This window comes from Cynara cardunculus, unplaced genomic scaffold (genome assembly GCF_001531365.2).
Source record: "Cynara cardunculus var. scolymus isolate 2C unplaced genomic scaffold, CcrdV1 Un_Scaffold_3189, whole genome shotgun sequence".
Lineage (NCBI taxonomy): Eukaryota > Viridiplantae > Streptophyta > Magnoliopsida > Asterales > Asteraceae > Cynara > Cynara cardunculus.
The window spans coordinates 33,173-51,866 of record NW_020201383.1 but is presented as its reverse complement, the minus strand read 5'-3'; the positions used below and the strand labels follow the sequence as shown (position 1 = coordinate 51,866).

Below are 18,694 nucleotides of genomic sequence, written 5' to 3'. Positions count from 1 at the left end.
ATATTGAACTTCACTTTATTCCCACTGATTACCAACTCGCTTACTTTTTCACAAAGCCTCTTGATGAGACAAGATTTAACATCTTGATCAACAAACTTGGAATGCTAAATGCTGAGGATTAACTTTCTTCAGCTATACACATTACTCAGTAAGTGAAATGATTTAGTGTTCTTATTCTATCACTGAACTCTTGAGTAAATATATCTCTTCTCTCTAAGATATGTATACTCATTTCTTCTTCTTTAAAACTTAAAATTATCACTGAAGTTTTTCTTCTTCATTGATCAATTTTTTTAAGTTTTTCAATTTCTTTTACATTTTTTTTACTTTGATTTTGAGAAATTAGTTTTGTTTCTTTAATCGGGATCTAATATTTTGGGAATTTTTTACAGGTACATATGGCTGACCAACAACATCAGTCTGACAAGGAATCTCATATTCCTTTGGTCAGATCTGATAATATCAATAACCCAATTCAACCCACAAATAATCCCATACCCGAAGAAATCCTACTCCCACAAAGCCAGTTTCTAGAAATAAAACCAAATAATCATTCTTTTAACTTCGACATGCCCGCCGAATACCAGATTATACCAAAAATCCTTCGCGGACATCCAATTTCATATTCCCTTTCTGCCCATTCACCAGTCCCAATGATTTACCTTCAGCAGTTCTGGAACACGTTAATACTTGCTAAAAACGATGACACATACTACTTCGAAGTGATCAAATGTTTTAAAAGATCTTTTCATTCAGTGATTTTTCTTATCACTATACATCTTCAAAAAACTTTTCATATTCTTAAGAGTGTGGCTTTTGAATTTCTTAAAACCTTTTTGTTTTAAAAGAAATAGAAAATGAAATGATTTATGACCACATCTTTTATTTTAAAGATACGATTTTTTTAGACGCACGTACCGTTCTGACACACGCGACCCCTCAAAATTCCATCTAATCATGGATGAGAACGAGCTACTTTTTCATCATAGCACAACTTTAAAAGTCGTATTTTCCTCTCTCCTCATTCTATTTCTCTCTCCTTCTACCTATAAATATGAGACTTTTCCTCTCATTTTTACCTTACACTCTCAAATACTTTTGTCGAAACTCTGCCTCAAAGATATTTGCAAGCAAGAACTTAAGAATGCTCAAACCCTTCAACCTTTTCTTCTAAGTCTCAAAGGTTGATATCTTTTCTTTCTTATTTCATCTGTTCTTCTTCTTTTATGAAACTATTGTTTGGTTACTTAAGAACTTGTTCTCTTAAACTACCAACATAAAGATTATTAACACATTCTCTTACTTGGTTATAATCTAAGGTTTCAATACACTTATTCTTCTTTAAAACCCCTAATATTTTCTTTGTGGATTTTTCAAAATAAGTTTTATTGTTTCAAAACTTAATAGCTCACATTCTTATTTTGGATTACTAACAAATCTGTTATTTCTTATGTCTTGCTTATAACAGAAAATGTATGCCAAGAACGTGAACTTTTCGATCGACGAAGTGTCCTTCAAGCCAAACAATCATGTGGCTTTGTTGGACATCCCGGCGAGCAAGTCCTATTATGAGGAAGCTGCTACTTTCCTCAGGAGCTCCCCTATCTCCTACGCTCTCACCTATTAACCTATCATGGTGAAGGAAGTCCTTCAACAGTTCTGGCTCTGTTGGTCCCTTGAGGGTCTACAAGATAAGTAAAATAGTTTGTAGAAGGGGGGGATGAATACAAACATAATATTTTCAAATTTAAAATGTATATTGATAGAGAAAATCAATACAAATTTTACAAGACTGTTTGCGGAAAGATAAGGTAAGAAAACCTATCTAAACAATCTTTGGTTACACACGGATTCTTAGCAAATGAGAAAAGAAATGCTGTAAAGAAAAGTTCTTTTACTTCAGCTCTAGAATGCTCAAAGTAAGAATTAGGTTTAGAGAGTGAGTTGCGCGCACTCTGCATGGAGAATAAACACTTCTATTTATACCCAATGCATTAAATGTTCATTTAATGTAATATGGTAGGGTAAGAGTGCGTGTCAAACCTTGAGAGGAAGACTTGTCATTTGCTACAGTGAATAGTACAAAAAGGACTATTCATGAGCAAACATCCTTACCTAAAGTTGGTGGGCAATAGAGTCGACTAGTCGGTTTCGTACCGTACTAACTATTATAAAGGGTATGGTTTTGTCCTTTGTGTGTATATGGACAAGACAACAACAATCGTACTTGGCAAGTTTCCTTTGATCGCTGAATGCTGGAATAACCTAGAGGTCTTTTCAGCATTCGCTGAGGCTTGAGCAATCTTCACATATGTGTAGACATGCTTGTAATCACTGAGTACCGCTTTAGATCACGTACTCGCCAGTCTTTAATCTTCAGTTTTAGTTTTCGACATTAGCTGAAGGTTCTTTGGTGTGAGTGTTGTCTTCTTGAAGTATCGTTGTCACTGATTGAATTACAATACAAGTTCTTCAGCGATCACTGAACAGGCTCAGTGAAGATCGTTGGAACTGAAAAGACAAAAACATAAAATACTTCATGTAAATGAAAAGAGATTATCATCAAATCACTGAGAGAGAGGATCAACAGGCTCATTGCTGAAGTTGTTCAAGACACTGACAAGACTGGTCAACAGGTGGAGAAAATCTCCTTCACCTTCAACAGAATGACTGTCAGTGTTGGAGTTACAACGGTAAGGCACACCCTCCGTTTCCCAAAGGGTCCCTACGTCAGTGATCCTTCCACTGATATCATCATTTCTTGCCTGGATGATATTGGCTACGTCTGGCCAACGAAGAAGGAATCCAACGATCTCCTCAAGTCGCTTTCAAAGATTGAGAAGAACCGCATGTCTACGGTTTGGCAGTACTTGTTTTCCCATTTCATCCAATGTATGGGAGGCAAGAATGGTGTCCAAGATCAAGCCTCCAGAGTTGCGTTGAACATTGGCGTATCTGTCATTCGCCAGCACCCAATCAAGTTTGCTGCTATGATCTTTGAAGATCTGGTGCTAAAGCTGAACAAACGCTAGAGGGAGAAGGTAGTACCCTACAACAGGTTCTTATCCATGGTGTTTGCCAAGATCTTTGGCAACAAGTACTCCATTGAAGGAAACTTTCCCATCTGCAAGCTTGGATCCAAAATCTTGGATCATAAGCTGAGGAATGAAGACATTGCACTCTCTGCAATTGTGCCTGCATTTTCTTCTTCTTCTCCAACTGGGACTGTATTTCCTTCTTCCCTTGCTCCGATGGTCAAGAATAAGGAAAACCCTCCAAAGTCTATCTCAACCACCACCTCCCTTTCTTCCAAAAGAACCTCCTCTAAAACCACTCTTGGTTCTCCATCAAGGGCCAAGAAAGCCAAAAAGGGGATACCCACGCCTCTGGATGTTACCTCTCAAAAGGTTTCATCTGTTGAAACTAGCTTTAACCCCGAGGCACCTTCAGCTTTATCTCTTCCAATCTCTTCAGTGATTTCTGCAATCACTGTCGTACCTGTGGCTCCGATCCCAACCGCCTCAGTGACCCAAATCACTAAATGTGTGAATATCATCATAGCCACTGCTGAACACCCACGTCCTATAGTCTTAACCATCTTCTTTTCTCCTCCTTCTTTGGTCTTGACACGTGCTCATGAGTCATCAGTAATTGTCCTCCCTGATGATTAAGCACCCACCACGGGACCTGAGGTTGCTCCTTTCGAAACACCTCAGTTAAAGGACGCCTATCCTCTAGAAAACAACTTGGAGAGAACCAACATCAATCCTTCAGATGGTGCTGATGAACCCTCATGTAATCCTCCATCCAACCCTTTCATTTCTTCTAACCCCGAGCTATCTTATGCTCAAACATTTTCTTTTTCAGGTCCTTGCGACGAAGGAACGCCATCCATGGAAGAAGAATACAACATGGCTGATGACGTGAAGTTGATATTCCCCACCGTGGAGACTGTCTTTGTAAAAATGGACGAACTCCATAAAGGCATGCCTCTCAGGGATGAAGTTTTTGTTGATCTCTCAGCTGTCAAAGCTGAAGTTCAAGATCAAACAACAGCTTTCTACGGTGCAAGCAACTGTACGCACCAACACTGAGGCCATCTCTGCTCTAACCGGATTCTTAAGCTTCTAGTCTTCTAACTCCTATTCCCACACACAATTATTCGTTCCAAAATCATAGATTTTTTAGAAAAAAAAGCATCAAGGAGCAATGGAGGGCTGGAGTCTTGGGTGTTTGGGATTGCTTATTTGGGATTGCTTATTTGAAACAACTTATGTTTTTCTATAAAAGTCCTTATCAACTTATTATAAGTTAGAATAGTTTAACTTCTACAAAAACTTTTTATTACCAGTTTGACGTTTATCCAAACACTCAAATTTACTTATTATTAATGCGACATCGCCCGAGTAAAATATATAAGTGTTGAAAGAATGAGGCGTAAGGACAACGATCAATATGAGGAAAAAGAACCTAGTTCACCAAGTAGTGCAAATTTCTCCCTTTTTAAAATGGCTCCGGTGGCTATATTTTATGTTAAGCGTCGTCAACTTGGGCGTTGTTTTATAAGCAATCCTAACACCCCCTTGAAGTTTTTAAGACCAACAACCCTGCTCTTCAACTTGAAGCAGTGAAGCTTCTACCTATCGCATCTCTCGCCTCTCGACTCTCACTCTGTCTCTCTCGACTCACACCCAGCACCCTCTTCGGCTCCCCTCTCTTCTTCGGCTCCCCTCTCTTCTTCGGCTAGACACTCTCTCAATATCTCAGGCTCTCAATCTCTCATTCAGGTTTTGTCCCAAAACCTAACTTAAATTCAATTTTTTTCCCTAAATTGCCATTTGCCCTAAATTGATTAGTTATAGTGTTATCAATTATGTTTACATGATTTTTCAATGATTTGTTTGTTTTGAGTTTTTACATTTTAGTAATTGAGTTTTGAGCATCAACCTATATTTTTGCCTTTATTTGTTAGTTTGATGTTAATTTTCGTAGCTTATTTTAATTTTCTCAACCTTAGTTGTTGTCTTGCGATGTTAGTTTTTTTAATCAATCGAGGGTTCTTGGTGTTTGTTTCCTATTATAAGAATATTTGGGCAATATGGTTAGTTTAACGCAATGCTTATGTGTTGATTTGCTTCTTTATAAACTGAGTTTCCTTTATTAGGAACATAAAAAATGACAGATAGGCTACTGTTCTTGCATTATTTCAGATTTTATTCACTGAAGTTATTGGCAAATTTTAGTTTTCTTTTACCCATATGATGTAATCGCTGAGAGCAGTTTCATCCAGCAGAAAAGTATTTATTTTCAAAATCGTACAGTAGAGGCTTTTTTTAGCGAAGAAAGTAAATTCATGGATGGATTTAGGGAAAGAGTCTTAGTTCTCTATCCCAATAATTGTTCACAACTTATTGATTATGATATTATAACAAAAGGAGACATGCTAATCACGGAAAATGTTAAAATCAACATTGTAGGCAGGCAGTATATAAATTTGGTGTACCTTCAAAAAGTGACTGTTTGAACAGTTCCTCACACTTATGTGATTTAATCAAAGAATATCAGTCTAGAAGGATGAACTCCTTCCTCTTTCAGTTGTTTGTTTGATTATGATGAATTTATGACGATAAAGAAAAGATTCTTGGTTATGCTCAAGAATAATTGGTAAGCATTTCTTAGCAAATATTTTGTCTCCTTTTCAAGTGTTGCCAATAGATCAGTAACAGATGAGATTTCTTTTTATATAATTCTTGGACATTTCAATTATTGTGTTCGTGACCTCTCTACATTCTATGCCAAACCAACATGGGAAATCCTGCAAGTATATCTTTCTTAGGTGCCTAACAATCGGTCTGGATCTATTGGTTACCCTCCAAAAGTGACATCACTCTCCAAATGCATAACTAATGTTGGTTTCTTAGTTCCACAAAGCATCTCTATGACAAAATCAGATTGTTATTTGAATGTCATTACCATGTTCACAATTTACACGTATGTTCCAAGATACAATATTTTTCATTTCATCAACATTTTATTGTTTTGTTTGCCATTTTAAGAAAATCAATATCTTTTTATTTATTTATTTTATTTATCTATGCTTGGTTGTTCCCTAATACTGGATCCTGGCTCCTCCCCTGGGGACCAGGTGGGACTTTTCGGCTGGATATGACTATCTGACAAAAAGTTGAATCTGCAAATTTACTGAACCATTTTATGCAATTATTAGCTAATGGATGTTTCTTGATAAACTTCGAAAAAAGCCATTTCTTGAAGTATTCACCAAGATTGGCTATTTTTGTGAATTTCTTTTAATTGGTTTGAAAATATTGATAATCGTGGTGGATGGAGTTGGAATAGTGGAACAAGCTTTCAAAAACCCTAACCCCTTTCCGCCTACAACAGTTTGATACTAACCTTTTTTTTATTATCAGGGAATTGTTTCTCTTGTCGGTGGAGACAATGAGTTCTCCGGTATACAGTGGCAAAGGAGAAGAAGTTGGCACCAACAACGATCCAAACAGTGCATTTTTTGATGTCTATGGCCCACAGGTTCTTCATATAATCTTGAGTTTTTGTTTGTTACTTTTTTGAACTGACAGATGCTATTCAGCTTGTATGAATCCATATGTCCAAAAAGGACCGACTTAAAATGACTTGTAACTGAATTCGAGATTTCTAATAAATTTTTTTAGTGAGCAAGCGCTGATACTACATCAAATTGTGGATTTCGTTTAATGAAAAAACTTTAAGATGCTAGAAGTCATCTATTTAAGTTTTGAAGTTGAAAAGTACTATGATTGAATTTTCGTTATCAAAATTGAACTTGGGAAGGAGGGAATTGATTTCTTCATCTTCAAGGAAAGAGGTCTAAAGAGGAGCGGAGATAACTGACTGAATAATTGATGAAATATTTTTTGAATGTTCACATTGGCACGTTTTGGTTCTGGTGGATTATAATTTCTAGTCTGCATGTAAAGCAGGCGAAAGCAGGTGTGGAGTTTAAGACCCCAGAAGCGAATTCAACTCTGAACTTGGAAGTGGGTATCAAGTCACATAAAGCTTTTTATAGAAGTTCCATTTCTAGTTGTTAAAATTTGATAATTATAGATCAGTTCTTTTTTGCAAATATGACAGGATATTCAGGGGCTTGTCACTTGGGTGCTTGCTGAGGGATTCATGCCATCATGGGTTTTCATTAAGGTTGTATATAAATGTGTATGCTTTGGATGATCATATATGAGTACTAAACACCACTGAAGGCCTCATGGGGGGATTTCCACCCTCCACCACCAGTCCTCTTTTCTTCACCAAACTTCCGGCAATGCAAAAAGCCTAATCATGAAGAAAATGATATATCATCACCACGTTTAGAACTGGTTCTGCACACTCACTTAAGGGCTGTTTGATTTTTTATCCATTAAGTTCTTTATCTATGAAGTTGGCTGTAAGCATTAATCTATCTGGATGAATTAAGATAGATTGTTGTCCTGAATAAATAGTTTAAGTAACAAAAATTACCATTTTAACCTTATGCCTACATAAGTTTTGAATAAAAATAAGTTGTTTGATAAACATTTTGAATGACAAAAAACTAAAATAATATGAATTATTTAAAATAACATAAATAATTTGAATTCAACTGTTTCATAACACAAAATTTAATAACTGAAAATATATATTTAAAAAAGTATTATTGTTTGATACCATTTTTAATTTATGCATGTTGGTAAACTACTTATTTTGTAATGAAATGTGTGATTTATTTTGGAAAAATTCTAACTTAATGCATTAAGATGGATGGGCTAACTTAACATGTTAAGTCAATCTCTTAGTATTAAGTTAAAATCAAACATGTTAATATAACTTAACCAATTAAGCTAACCACCCATTGAGCTTATTAAGTTGAAAACAAACACCCCCTTAGATTGGATTTAATGGAGTTTAAAAAAAAACCGAACTTAAATGTAGAGAACACTTGCACCTTGGCTATTAAGAGTGAATGCCTCTCCTTATGGCTTTGCCTTTAAAGATTGCAAATACTAGCTTTAAGTTGGCGTTGTAAAAGGATAGAAGAAAAAAAGTGTCTTTTTTGCACATTTACACAATGAGCATTCTTCCGGGTAAGTGTCAACATTTGCAATGCCTATGAAGGATATGCATCCTCTTTTCAAGTGTGACATTATGGTGCATTTTTTTTTTAGTAGAGTTTGTATCACTTTGTGTTTGGGTTGAAATGGATGGCTAGACATATTGAGAGACTGGGAAATGAGGTTTTACTCCAAGGATTTAGCTAGGCAATGCACTTGCTTAGATAGGAAGTGGGATGGTCGTCCATTGTTTGTATTGTTGATGTGAAAAATGTATTTCTTAACTAAGTTTCTTTAAACTATTTCGCTAGAAACTTTGAAGTTGGATGTATTAACAAACATTTAGATTCAATAATCTAAAAGGAAGGACGAGAGGAATGAGGACAAGAACTCAGAAGAATAGACAATAAAGTGTGTATATCTTTCTATTCCTTGTCTATCGTGTTAAGGGTGGTAGATTTTCGCACTTCCAATTTGATCTTTTTACGACTTGCTTTGTTTTTTTCCATCTCTTGTGTTACCTTCTCTTTTGCTGTCATGAAGGAAAGGAAAACATAGAGGATTAGAAAAAATTAAAGATATGGTTTGACCACTAACTGTATGGAACTCACCGGTCTAAGGACTGATTGGTGCAACATTGCATATATGTTGTGCTGATGTAATGGGTGCAACCCTGACCTTGTCTTCTACAACACACGAAGATTTGGTTCTCATGTTCCTTTTGCTTCTAAAAATGGGGTTTTAGCGTTTCAAGATATTGATTCACTCTAATACAAATGTTAGAGAGTGGATGTTAGATACATAGGAATTTCAACCTTTTGCATATGATGCATAAAACAAGAGGGAGAAGGGAGAAACCAATGACAAGTGAATCGGTCAATCCATTATACCAAAGTTCGTTTAGTAAACATGACTAGAAAATCCAGCTGAATACGTGTTCACTGGTACAATAGGAAAAGTTACATCAAAGTGCTACTACTAGAATTTTTCTGACCAATATACTTGATTTTTGCAAATCTAAGTAGGTGATCACCTTTTTTATGTTGACGGTGTATATAGCTCCTTGTGTGCTTTATTAATGGTTTATTATTGCTCTTATAGCTCAGTTCATTTGGTACTCTCTTTTGAAAAGTTCAAACTAATGCCATCTAATGACACTGCTAGTATGAAATTTAAATTGGTAAAAAACTTCTATAATCATTCTTGGGAATTGGGATTGCTTTGTAAGTCTACGTCAAGTGGTATAAGGATCGATTTGTGTTGATACAATGCGATAGGGGTGAATATGGTACCATACCATGTTTTTTTATTATATACCATGTACCAATCAATTATAATTGGTACACAAAATTTTATACCATGTACCAACCAACTATACTTAGTACCAACTAAATTGGTACCAACTTTTTTACTAACTATACATGTTGGTACGGTATTGTACCAACATCACAAAAGTTGAAGTTAGAAATTTATTTGAATTGACATTTTTACTAACTAGATATAGATGCACTAAAATAATCGAGCATTCACATAACATGTTGATATTTGTTGTACCACTTATCCCTACCTATACAAGCATTCAAATAATTTTCATATAATACAAGCATTCACTAATAGTCTACCACAAGCGGCAATTTAGGAGTTTTGATGGACTGTTGAGGTATGGACAAGTTACTAAGATTGTTAGGGTTAGGCGAATGAATTTAATTTAATTCTATATACCCATCCATATTCTAATTTAGCAAAAATTAGAACAAGATGATTTAAAATTCAAAATCCAAATATGTTGTGTTACTAATTAAACTTTAATTAATAAATAAGTCGGTATGTTACGGTATTACTGTGGTACACAACTTCTAATACCACGTACCAACCAAATTTAGATTGATGGTACGGTACTACCAACCAATTAGATTGGTACCAATTCAATTGAATTGGTACTGTTGGTTTGAGAATTGGTTGGTTTGTCTTGGTACAAAATTGACACTCCTACAATGCAATGTCATACTCTTAAGTCATTCATGTTTGTTGTTATTTTAAGAGAGAATGTACTTTCAATTATGGAGATACTGAATAATATTCCTTTGATTTGTAGAACAAGCCCCTGATTCCAAAAGTGGCCATGCTTTATGTTCCAGGCCTTGATGCAGCAATCTATCTGTCTCAATCTAAAGTACTACACAGTTTAAAAGAATGTTGTGGGATCCCAAGGGCAGTTCTAGCACCTAGGTTGGACAACATCAGACCTCTTTTTTGAATATAACTATTGGGAGTTTCTGTTCTCGTAGCAATCATGTTCTGTTTTTTTCTCCTGTGCTAGCTGTGTATCAGATGGAATGCAGATAATAGATGCACTTCTTACATGCAAACTTAAAAGGAAAAGGGAAGCTGGTACAGTTACTAATAAATGTGGACCTTGGTCTCAACCAGGTGAGGAATCTGATAAGTTCATTCTAATTATCAACGTGCTTGCCTTCTTAGTATATGAAGTCTTCTGAGCATGAAGAACATGCAAGATGAAATATGTACTAAATTACTTTGTTTGATTAACGTGTGGTCGTTTTTTAAATGGATTACATAGTATTTACATGGTGCAAATTAATTGTTACACTTCCTATAAATGAACCACAACACTATGACCAGACTGTTGCTATATGCATCAAAATGTTGTTGAACCTATGATATTGATGCATGGTGGAAATTATGTTGACCATTAATTATTGATAAGGACACATCAGTGGTGCTACATGGTTGGAACTCAGAAGTAACATCATATCTGTTGGTTTCACCATACTTCATCCATGAAGCCATGAAGTAATTAGGACTTTGCTGTTTGCTCAGAGCATATGTAGTCAGAATCTCTTATCGTGTTGTGTTGTAAATCACTGTCACTATCAATGCGTTATCCATACGGATCTAAATTCTTCCCTTCACCAAGCATATGAAACTGTCATATTGGGGATGGATTAAGTAGAGTTGAATGAGGTACCTTGTCTTGAGTTTAATAAGAATAGTACTATTTGAATAAAATCTATTTGATCGGCAAAAAACTGATAATTTTTGTGAGACACTAATGTGATAGGTATTGATTGAAATTGAAAAAATGCTGATAATAGTTAGCCGCATATGGAATTCGAGAGCGAGAGCCTTCCCACTATCGAGAATTCTCACAAAATCGGTACCTCCTCCAATATTTTTTCTACCCTAAATAGACTAATATTTTCTCTTTGACTATAGTGCCTCTACTTCTCTAATTAATTCCCCTATTTGGCCCTTATAGAATAATACTAAAAAATTGGTGGCATATCAATGCTTCCCCCAAACCCTAATGAGTCATGTTGTCCTCAAGGTGAAAGTTTGGGAAATGTTGACGCATTGCAACGTAAGATTCCCAGGAGTCTTCAAATGATGGCAACCACTTCCAACCACCTTATTATGTTGAAATCAAATGCCTTTTAATATATCAGGTTCTTGGAATAGTGTCTGGCTCTTCTGCAGCCCTTGGTGAAGATGTGTGTGGACTTGATTATCTCCAATTGGCAACCTTAAGTTGAGACACATGGAACACCAGCTGGATCTTTGTGCTTTCTGGTACTTGGAGTCTGTAAGCCACCTTTCTCACCTTCTCTATCACTTGGAAAGGTTCGTAATAGCGTGGGACTAACTTCATAATACGTTTAGAGGCGAGTGACATTTGAAGATACTGTCTCGTTTCATATGAACCCACTCGCCCACCTGAAAGTCCACCACTAGTTGATGTTTATCAGCTGAGGCCTTCATCTTCTGTTGAGCTTTTAACAATTGTGACCACATTTCCTTCAACAGCTTGTCATGGGACGATAGCATTAGCTCTACATTTGCATTGGAAGCTTCATTCACGGTGTAGGTGACTAGTCTGGGGATCTCTCCCATAAAGAATCATGAATGTGGTGGTATTAGAAGGTGTATGGAAGGATGTGTTGTACCAATATTCAACCAAGGATAGCAGCGTTTCTATCGTTTTGGCCTCTCACTAAGCAATGCAAGTATGATTGGAGGAACCTATTAACGACTTAAGTTTGGCCATTCATTTGTGGATGGTATTGTGTGTTGAATTTGAGTTTGGTCCTTTGTAAACGAAAAGATCCTTCCACAAAGTATCGAGAAAAATCTTCTCATGGACATACACGATGGTTTTAGGCATCCATAAAATCTAACCTCCTCCTTCGTGAATTCAAAACCTACCTGTGTCGTAAGGGTGGCTGTGATCGTATTTGCTAAGCCTGTCGATGATAACCAACAGAGTTCACACCCTCTGGCGTTAGCAACCCCTCCACAAAATCCATAGAGAAATCATCCCATACTCTTCCTGGAGGAGTGTTTTGCTTTGGACTCTATGAAAATAAACCTAACAGACAATGATAGATGAATAGTGATGCAAGTATACATCTCTAACTATACTGTTATAGCAGTCAAAATACAAAATAGCGGTCAGGACTGAGATTTTGAAATGGTGGTTATTGTGGTGGTATAGCTGTCAAAAAATAGCAGTTCATATAATAACTATTATGTATGCATACATAACTTAACATGCTATTTGCATTAATTAAAAATATAATTTCAACATCAAAATATCAACTTGAACAAGTTCCACACAAACAAAATAGGAAAAGTGTTCATAAACGAGCTAATCACAAGCAATAGGTTCAACATCCGAGTCAACATCATCTAATAGTTTTGGGTATCAACTTTCATTTAGACCCAAGCGAAGGGGTTAGCATATCATTGTTGGTTTGCTTGCATATTGAAAGAAGAAAGCATTAAATGAAAGCGACTAAATAAAAAAGTAGATTATAAGTAAAAGAAAGGTTGAAGGAATCGATCTAGTAACCGAGAGCAAGAAACAATAGTTTCCACAACTTCCAATATATTCAAGAGACTTTAGCTAACGCGTTAAGTATCTCGCCTGGGGAGTACGTTTGCTAGAATGAAACTCAAAGGTCCTAGGGAGTTATACATTTGTGTCTTTGATAAGACCATTCACTATTTCTTGAAGCTAGATCTCGGAATTGTCTTTCATTCCAAGGCCTAACTTGTATCAATGCGCTTCATATTCGCTCGGGTACCAAAGACTTGAAAACAAGAGAAAAATTGTTTAGAAACTTGTAGCCAAAGCATCTAAGAGACTAGAAAGCATAAACTTCAAAAGTAACTAAGCTTGGAACATGAAAGTAACAACCAAAAGCATTCAGAAGTATCAAAGCATACTAAAAACCCAGCCAAAGCTTCTTGTAAATACACTAGGAAGGTGGCTTAAAAAAGGGGTTAGAGGGGTTATTACCTAATGGACAATAGAAGAGTACTTTGTCTACTTTTGACTATGTACACCTAATAGTACTATTAATCTTGACTAAAAACATTTCTTCAGAGATCTTTTGATTTCCGGCTGTTAATGACATGGAAATAAAGTAATCTACAAAAGTCTTATATCTTCAAACATCTCTTTTGAAATCGATCAGCTTGTTGCATATGCAGCATCGTTTCTTTGATTCTGCTGTAGCATCTCCATCCTACAGATTAGGGTCTACAACACCACAAAACAGCCCAGAAAACATTGACTAGTCCACTAGGCCTACTTAACTATGTCAGTCTAATAAGATGCAAAATAATAAACAAAAGACTCGAGTAATGGGTTTAAAAATAAAAAACAAAGGAAAAACATGGGAAAATGATGCTGTAGCAATGTAAATTGCAACATACATCAAAGAGACAAAGGCTGTAAAAGTCTTGTAGGTGATAAGGCTGAGGTTTTATTTCTTTGACAAACATGACATTCATTTACATACTTTCTGATCATTGCCTTCACTTTTTCTGATCATGATATTCTCGAAGCAACTATGGAATTAACGGGGAGCGCCTTGGTAGCACTATTCGCAGCAAAAAACCTTCTGTTTTGATATTTCAACCTATTCACCCTCCTACAATTTAGACACGATTGCTTGGAATTTTGCATCCTTGTTTATCTCCTATCGTATTGCTTGTATGCATACCGCATGCACTGCCATCATCCTCATAAGATTGGACCATAGTTGATTCTAGACAAGGCATCTACGGACTTCATCGACCATTTCTGACATTCTGGTGCCATTTCTCGTTGTTCCAACAGATATTTAAGGCTTCATTGATTTGCTTTGACGACAAATCTCTTACCTAAAAGGTAATGATTCCACCTCTTAATGGCCAACACCATCACCATCAGTTTTTTTTTTGTACACCGATTGAAGTTGCACAGGGGGGGGGGGGGCAAGGCTTGTCTAAATAATTCTATCGGTCTTTGTTGCTGCATAAGGATTGCCCCTATCCTCGTTCATTAGTTTCGACCATGAACTCGTGCTGAAAGTTGCGCAAAGCCAAGACGGGGATCTTAGTAATTGTCTCCTTTAACTGGTTGAAGGAATTTTCAGCCTCCTTACTCCAAGCAAACCCATCTTTCTTCAATAACTTGGTTAATGGGGTAACAATGATTCTATACACTTTACAAACCTTCGATAATATCCCATCATTCCAAGGAACCCTCATAAATCTTTAACGTTTTTAAGACTCGGTCACTCCAGCTGTCCAGCATAACTTTTATTTCCTGATAATCTGCCTCTGCTCCATTTTTTGAGATTACATGACCTAGATACCTAATCTTTTGTTGACCAAAATTGCATTTCTTTTGATTAGGAACCAATCGGTTGTCTCGTGAAATCTGCAACACCTAGGTTAAGTGGTGCTTGTGTTCCTCCAAACTCTTGTATACCGGAATGTCGTTAAAAAAGATTAGTACATAATGATGAAGCAATGCGGAAGTAATTTCTTCATCATAACCTGAAAGGTCGAAGGGGCATTGTTGAGGTCAAATGGCATTACCAAGAAGTCGTAATGCTCGTCATGTGTCCGGAAGGCTGTCTTGGCTACATCCTCCTCTTTCATCCATATTTGGTGGTGCTCCCACTTTAGATCCAATATTGGAAAAAAATCATGCCCCATGAATTCATCCACTAGCTCATCAACTAAGGGTATGGGAAATTTGTCGGCTATAGTGGCTTGATTAAATCAATGGAAAATTTCCAGCTCCGTTTCTTTAACGAGTAAAACCGGGCTCGAGTAAGGACTATTGTTATTTTGTACTATTTGGGCAGCTAACATCTCCTTCACCAATGTTTCAATCTCTTTTTCCCGCTCATGTAAATATCAATGTGGTCTTATATTAATGGAATGGCGTGGTCATACGTTCAGTTAGGCATTCACAAATTCACTTGGCCTCCTTGGCAGTAGGGAATTTGATCCTTCAAATGCATCCGGGAATGTTGCCGGGACTTCAACAATTTCTGGGTGGATGGGTACCTCCGTAACCTCGTAATCTTCTTGTTGATTGCATTGGTCTTTCGATAACACCTTCTTCCCCACACTTCATGTTTTTGCTATAGACTTAAGGGTTACTGCAGATTTGCCAAGGCTGGGATCACATTGTATGACCACCATAACACCATTCAACTCGACCCTCGTTGTTGAACTTTTCAATTCACTTTCATTTCCTCTAGCGTTTTCTGTCGTTGCATACCTAATAATACGTCGCTGCACAATTCCAAAGGCAAAAAATTAGTATGCACCATGCTCCCTTATAGTGTCAACCCCACCCCTTTGCACACATCTCTACCCATCGCTGTTTGTCTAGTGCTTACCTTTACCCTAAATCCCATGGTTTCTTCGATTGTTATTGAGTTTTTTCAACAACTTAGTTGATATAGAACTACCGGAGGCTCCACAATTAACTAGAACAACTACTTCGGTTTGATTAGTTTGATCTTTCAATTCATAATTTTTGGAGACATCAATCAAACACCAAGTTGATAGCAAGTTCAATCGGCGTTTCCCTTTAACTGGTGTTCTTGCTTTAATCCCTGTAGCTTCCTAGTCATCCCCTTCCGAGTCAGCAAGGCCGTTTTGTAACTGCTACTCTTTTTTCTTACATTTGTGCACCAGATTGAACTCATTGCACTGGAAATACATGCCCCTTCCCTGTTTGTCCTGCAATTTTTCTTCGTTAAGGCGCCTCATTGGAAGAATTTCTAACTTGTTCATTGTCCAGGACCGTTGATGGCTTTGAGAGGTACATGCTAATTACCACCCATTGATGTGCTCCTTTCTATGATATAAGAAGCAACAGGGACTTGTCTAGATGGGTTATGAAATAGCTTAGCTCCACCACCCCTTAGTTGAAGGTCTCGATCCTCCACTAATTGTGCTAGCTCCATTATTTTCATCAACCCTTAGAGGCTTCAATAATCTAATCTCTTCTTGAATAGACGACTTGGGATCATTCATGAAATTATCTTCTAATACCATCTCCAGGAAAGGGATGAAGGTAATGTCTTGAAGGATCATCGGTATTCTCTCACCGACCCCGCATGTAGTAAGGGGAGCAACTGTTCAAAAGCTTTTCCGAATTGGGATGATCTAAATCGACCTGCGAACAATCATTTGAGATCTTTCCCACAAAGTGATGGGCTGCTTACTATCTGACTATTGAAACCACAACAAATGCCTGTCCTTCTATTCATATTCCAGCTGTTGGCACCTTCTCTGCTTCCTCAAATCCTTGTAGTGCAAAATAACGTTCGGCTCTAAAAATCCAACCTTCCGAGTTGTCTCCCTTAAAAGCTGGCAATTCCACTCGCCTCAACCTCCAATTTGGTGTATACCTACCATCCCCAAGTCCTCTCATTACAAACATCTCTCTTTCATGTGCTTCTTTACCTCCCATAAACATAACCTTATCGGCTCCAAGGGACGATCCTCGAGGTAGATGTAGATTATCTTGGGATGTGGTCTGTCGACCTCTTGCTTTTGGAGGCCTTGGGATTAAGCGATTGTCCACTTGGAATAGAGCCTTACTTGCTAAACATGTGTGGGATATTGTGAGGCATCGGGATTCTCTGTGGGTTTGTTGGGTGTATAGTCATAATCTTCGCTCCTCTCACTTCTGGCTGGTTAGGAAAGCTCAAATTGGTCGTGGGTCTTTCGCAAGCTGTTGGACTTACGTACTCAATTGCGAGGATTTTTGTTTTCCCAGGTTGGTGATGGTCGGGATACAAATGCTTGGGAGGATGGTTGGCTATCCTGTGGTCATCTTTCGGCTTTTATCTTTTACCGGTTTGTCCATTCAAGTGGGTTCTCTACTTTTACGACGGTTCGTGATCTTCTAATGAGTTGGGACGGTGTTTGGCCGGATGATTGGAGTAGTAGGTTTGCTGAGCTGCATTCTTCTTCGTTACCTTTGTTGATTGATTCAGTTCGTGATAGAGTTCTTTGGGGGGAAGATCTTACTTCTGCTTCAGACTTCACGGTGAGTAATGCTTGGGCTTTATTAGAGGGATCTCACCCGGTCGTTCCTTGGCACAAAGCGGTTTGGTTCTCTGGCTATATCCCTAAGCATGCATTCTGTTTGTGGCTTGCTTGTCAGAGGCGTCTTCCTATACAAGATCGTATGCTTTGGAAGGATGAACCACCGGATCTGGAATGCTCGCTTTGTAGACTTTGTATGGATAGCCATTCCCACTTATTCTTTCAGTGTCCTTATGCTCGTGAAGTTTGGGATGGTATCTTGAACATTACGGACCTGACGGATATGCCTTCTACGTGGGATCTTATCTTGGAAACAATTTCGGATTCAAGTCGACGTCCGAAATGTTTAAAGCAGAAGCTTGCGGTGGCAGCGTCTGTTTTTTATATTTGGCAGGAGCGAAATAGACGTCTCTTTACTGAGGAAAGTCGCACATCTTTGCAACTTATCAAAGTTATTCATGATTCTATTTCAATTCGTGCGGATTGGTTGACGACGCGGCCTGTGAGAAGTGCTGGTTGATATGGTGTATCGTTTCTGGGATTGGGGGGCTTCTTTGCGGTTTTTGCTCCTCTATTTTATTTTTTGTTGCTTGTTTGAGTCTGTTGGCCTTTGTTCCTTTTGGCTTGTTGTGGCTTGGTATGGGGTGTTGGCCAAGTCATTGGGATTTATACCTTGTAGGTAGTGGTCAAACTTTTGTCTGTCCGCTGTTCTTCTTTTTTGGTTTATAAATTTGCCTGGTTTCCTTTAAAAAAAAAAACATAACCTTCTCTTCTGGTCTCTTTGTTGGCAAAAGCGTTTCTAATTTATCCATCACACTAATTGGATTCCTCATTCCAAATCTGCCATCGTACTTATACTAGCGGATTCCCAACTCCCCAACTTTTGGATCTGTCTTCATAGCCTCAACATTACCACAAGCAGTTTCTAATCGAGCTTCTATGACTTGAACGCTTTCCTCCAAGGAATTGGTCCTTCCCTTTTTGTTTTTTGGTGCCATCGGTTGCAAGAATCCGCTGGCTCTGATACCAATTTGATAGGTATTGGTGGATGTGATCAGAGGAACAGAGAGAAGAAGTATTCTTATTTACTGAATAATTAATTACAAAGGAGAGGCGTGTATATATATAGACACAAATAAGAAACCCAAACCCAAATAAGCATAGGCCCGTACAGCCCATCAGAAACCCTAAACAGACATAATATTTACAATATATTCTAACACTCCCCCTCAAGCTGG

At 37.5% G+C, this 18,694-nt stretch overlaps 1 protein-coding gene across 1 annotated transcript in view; it reads left to right on the top strand.

Moving 5' to 3' along the window:
• Positions 1-4,627: 4,627 nt before the first annotated feature.
• Positions 4,628-18,694, top strand: part of LOC112503532 (small RNA degrading nuclease 5) — a 38,052-nt gene continuing 23,985 nt past the window's right edge. Inside the window, exons 1-6 of the mRNA XM_025107549.1 lie at positions 4,628-4,787; positions 6,432-6,549; positions 6,981-7,037; positions 7,135-7,200; positions 10,183-10,316; positions 10,408-10,517. Of these exons, the coding sequence (XP_024963317.1) occupies positions 6,460-6,549; positions 6,981-7,037; positions 7,135-7,200; positions 10,183-10,316; positions 10,408-10,517 (457 nt within the window). The 5' untranslated portion in view covers positions 4,628-4,787; positions 6,432-6,459. The remainder of the gene's footprint in view (positions 4,788-6,431; positions 6,550-6,980; positions 7,038-7,134; positions 7,201-10,182; positions 10,317-10,407; positions 10,518-18,694) is intronic.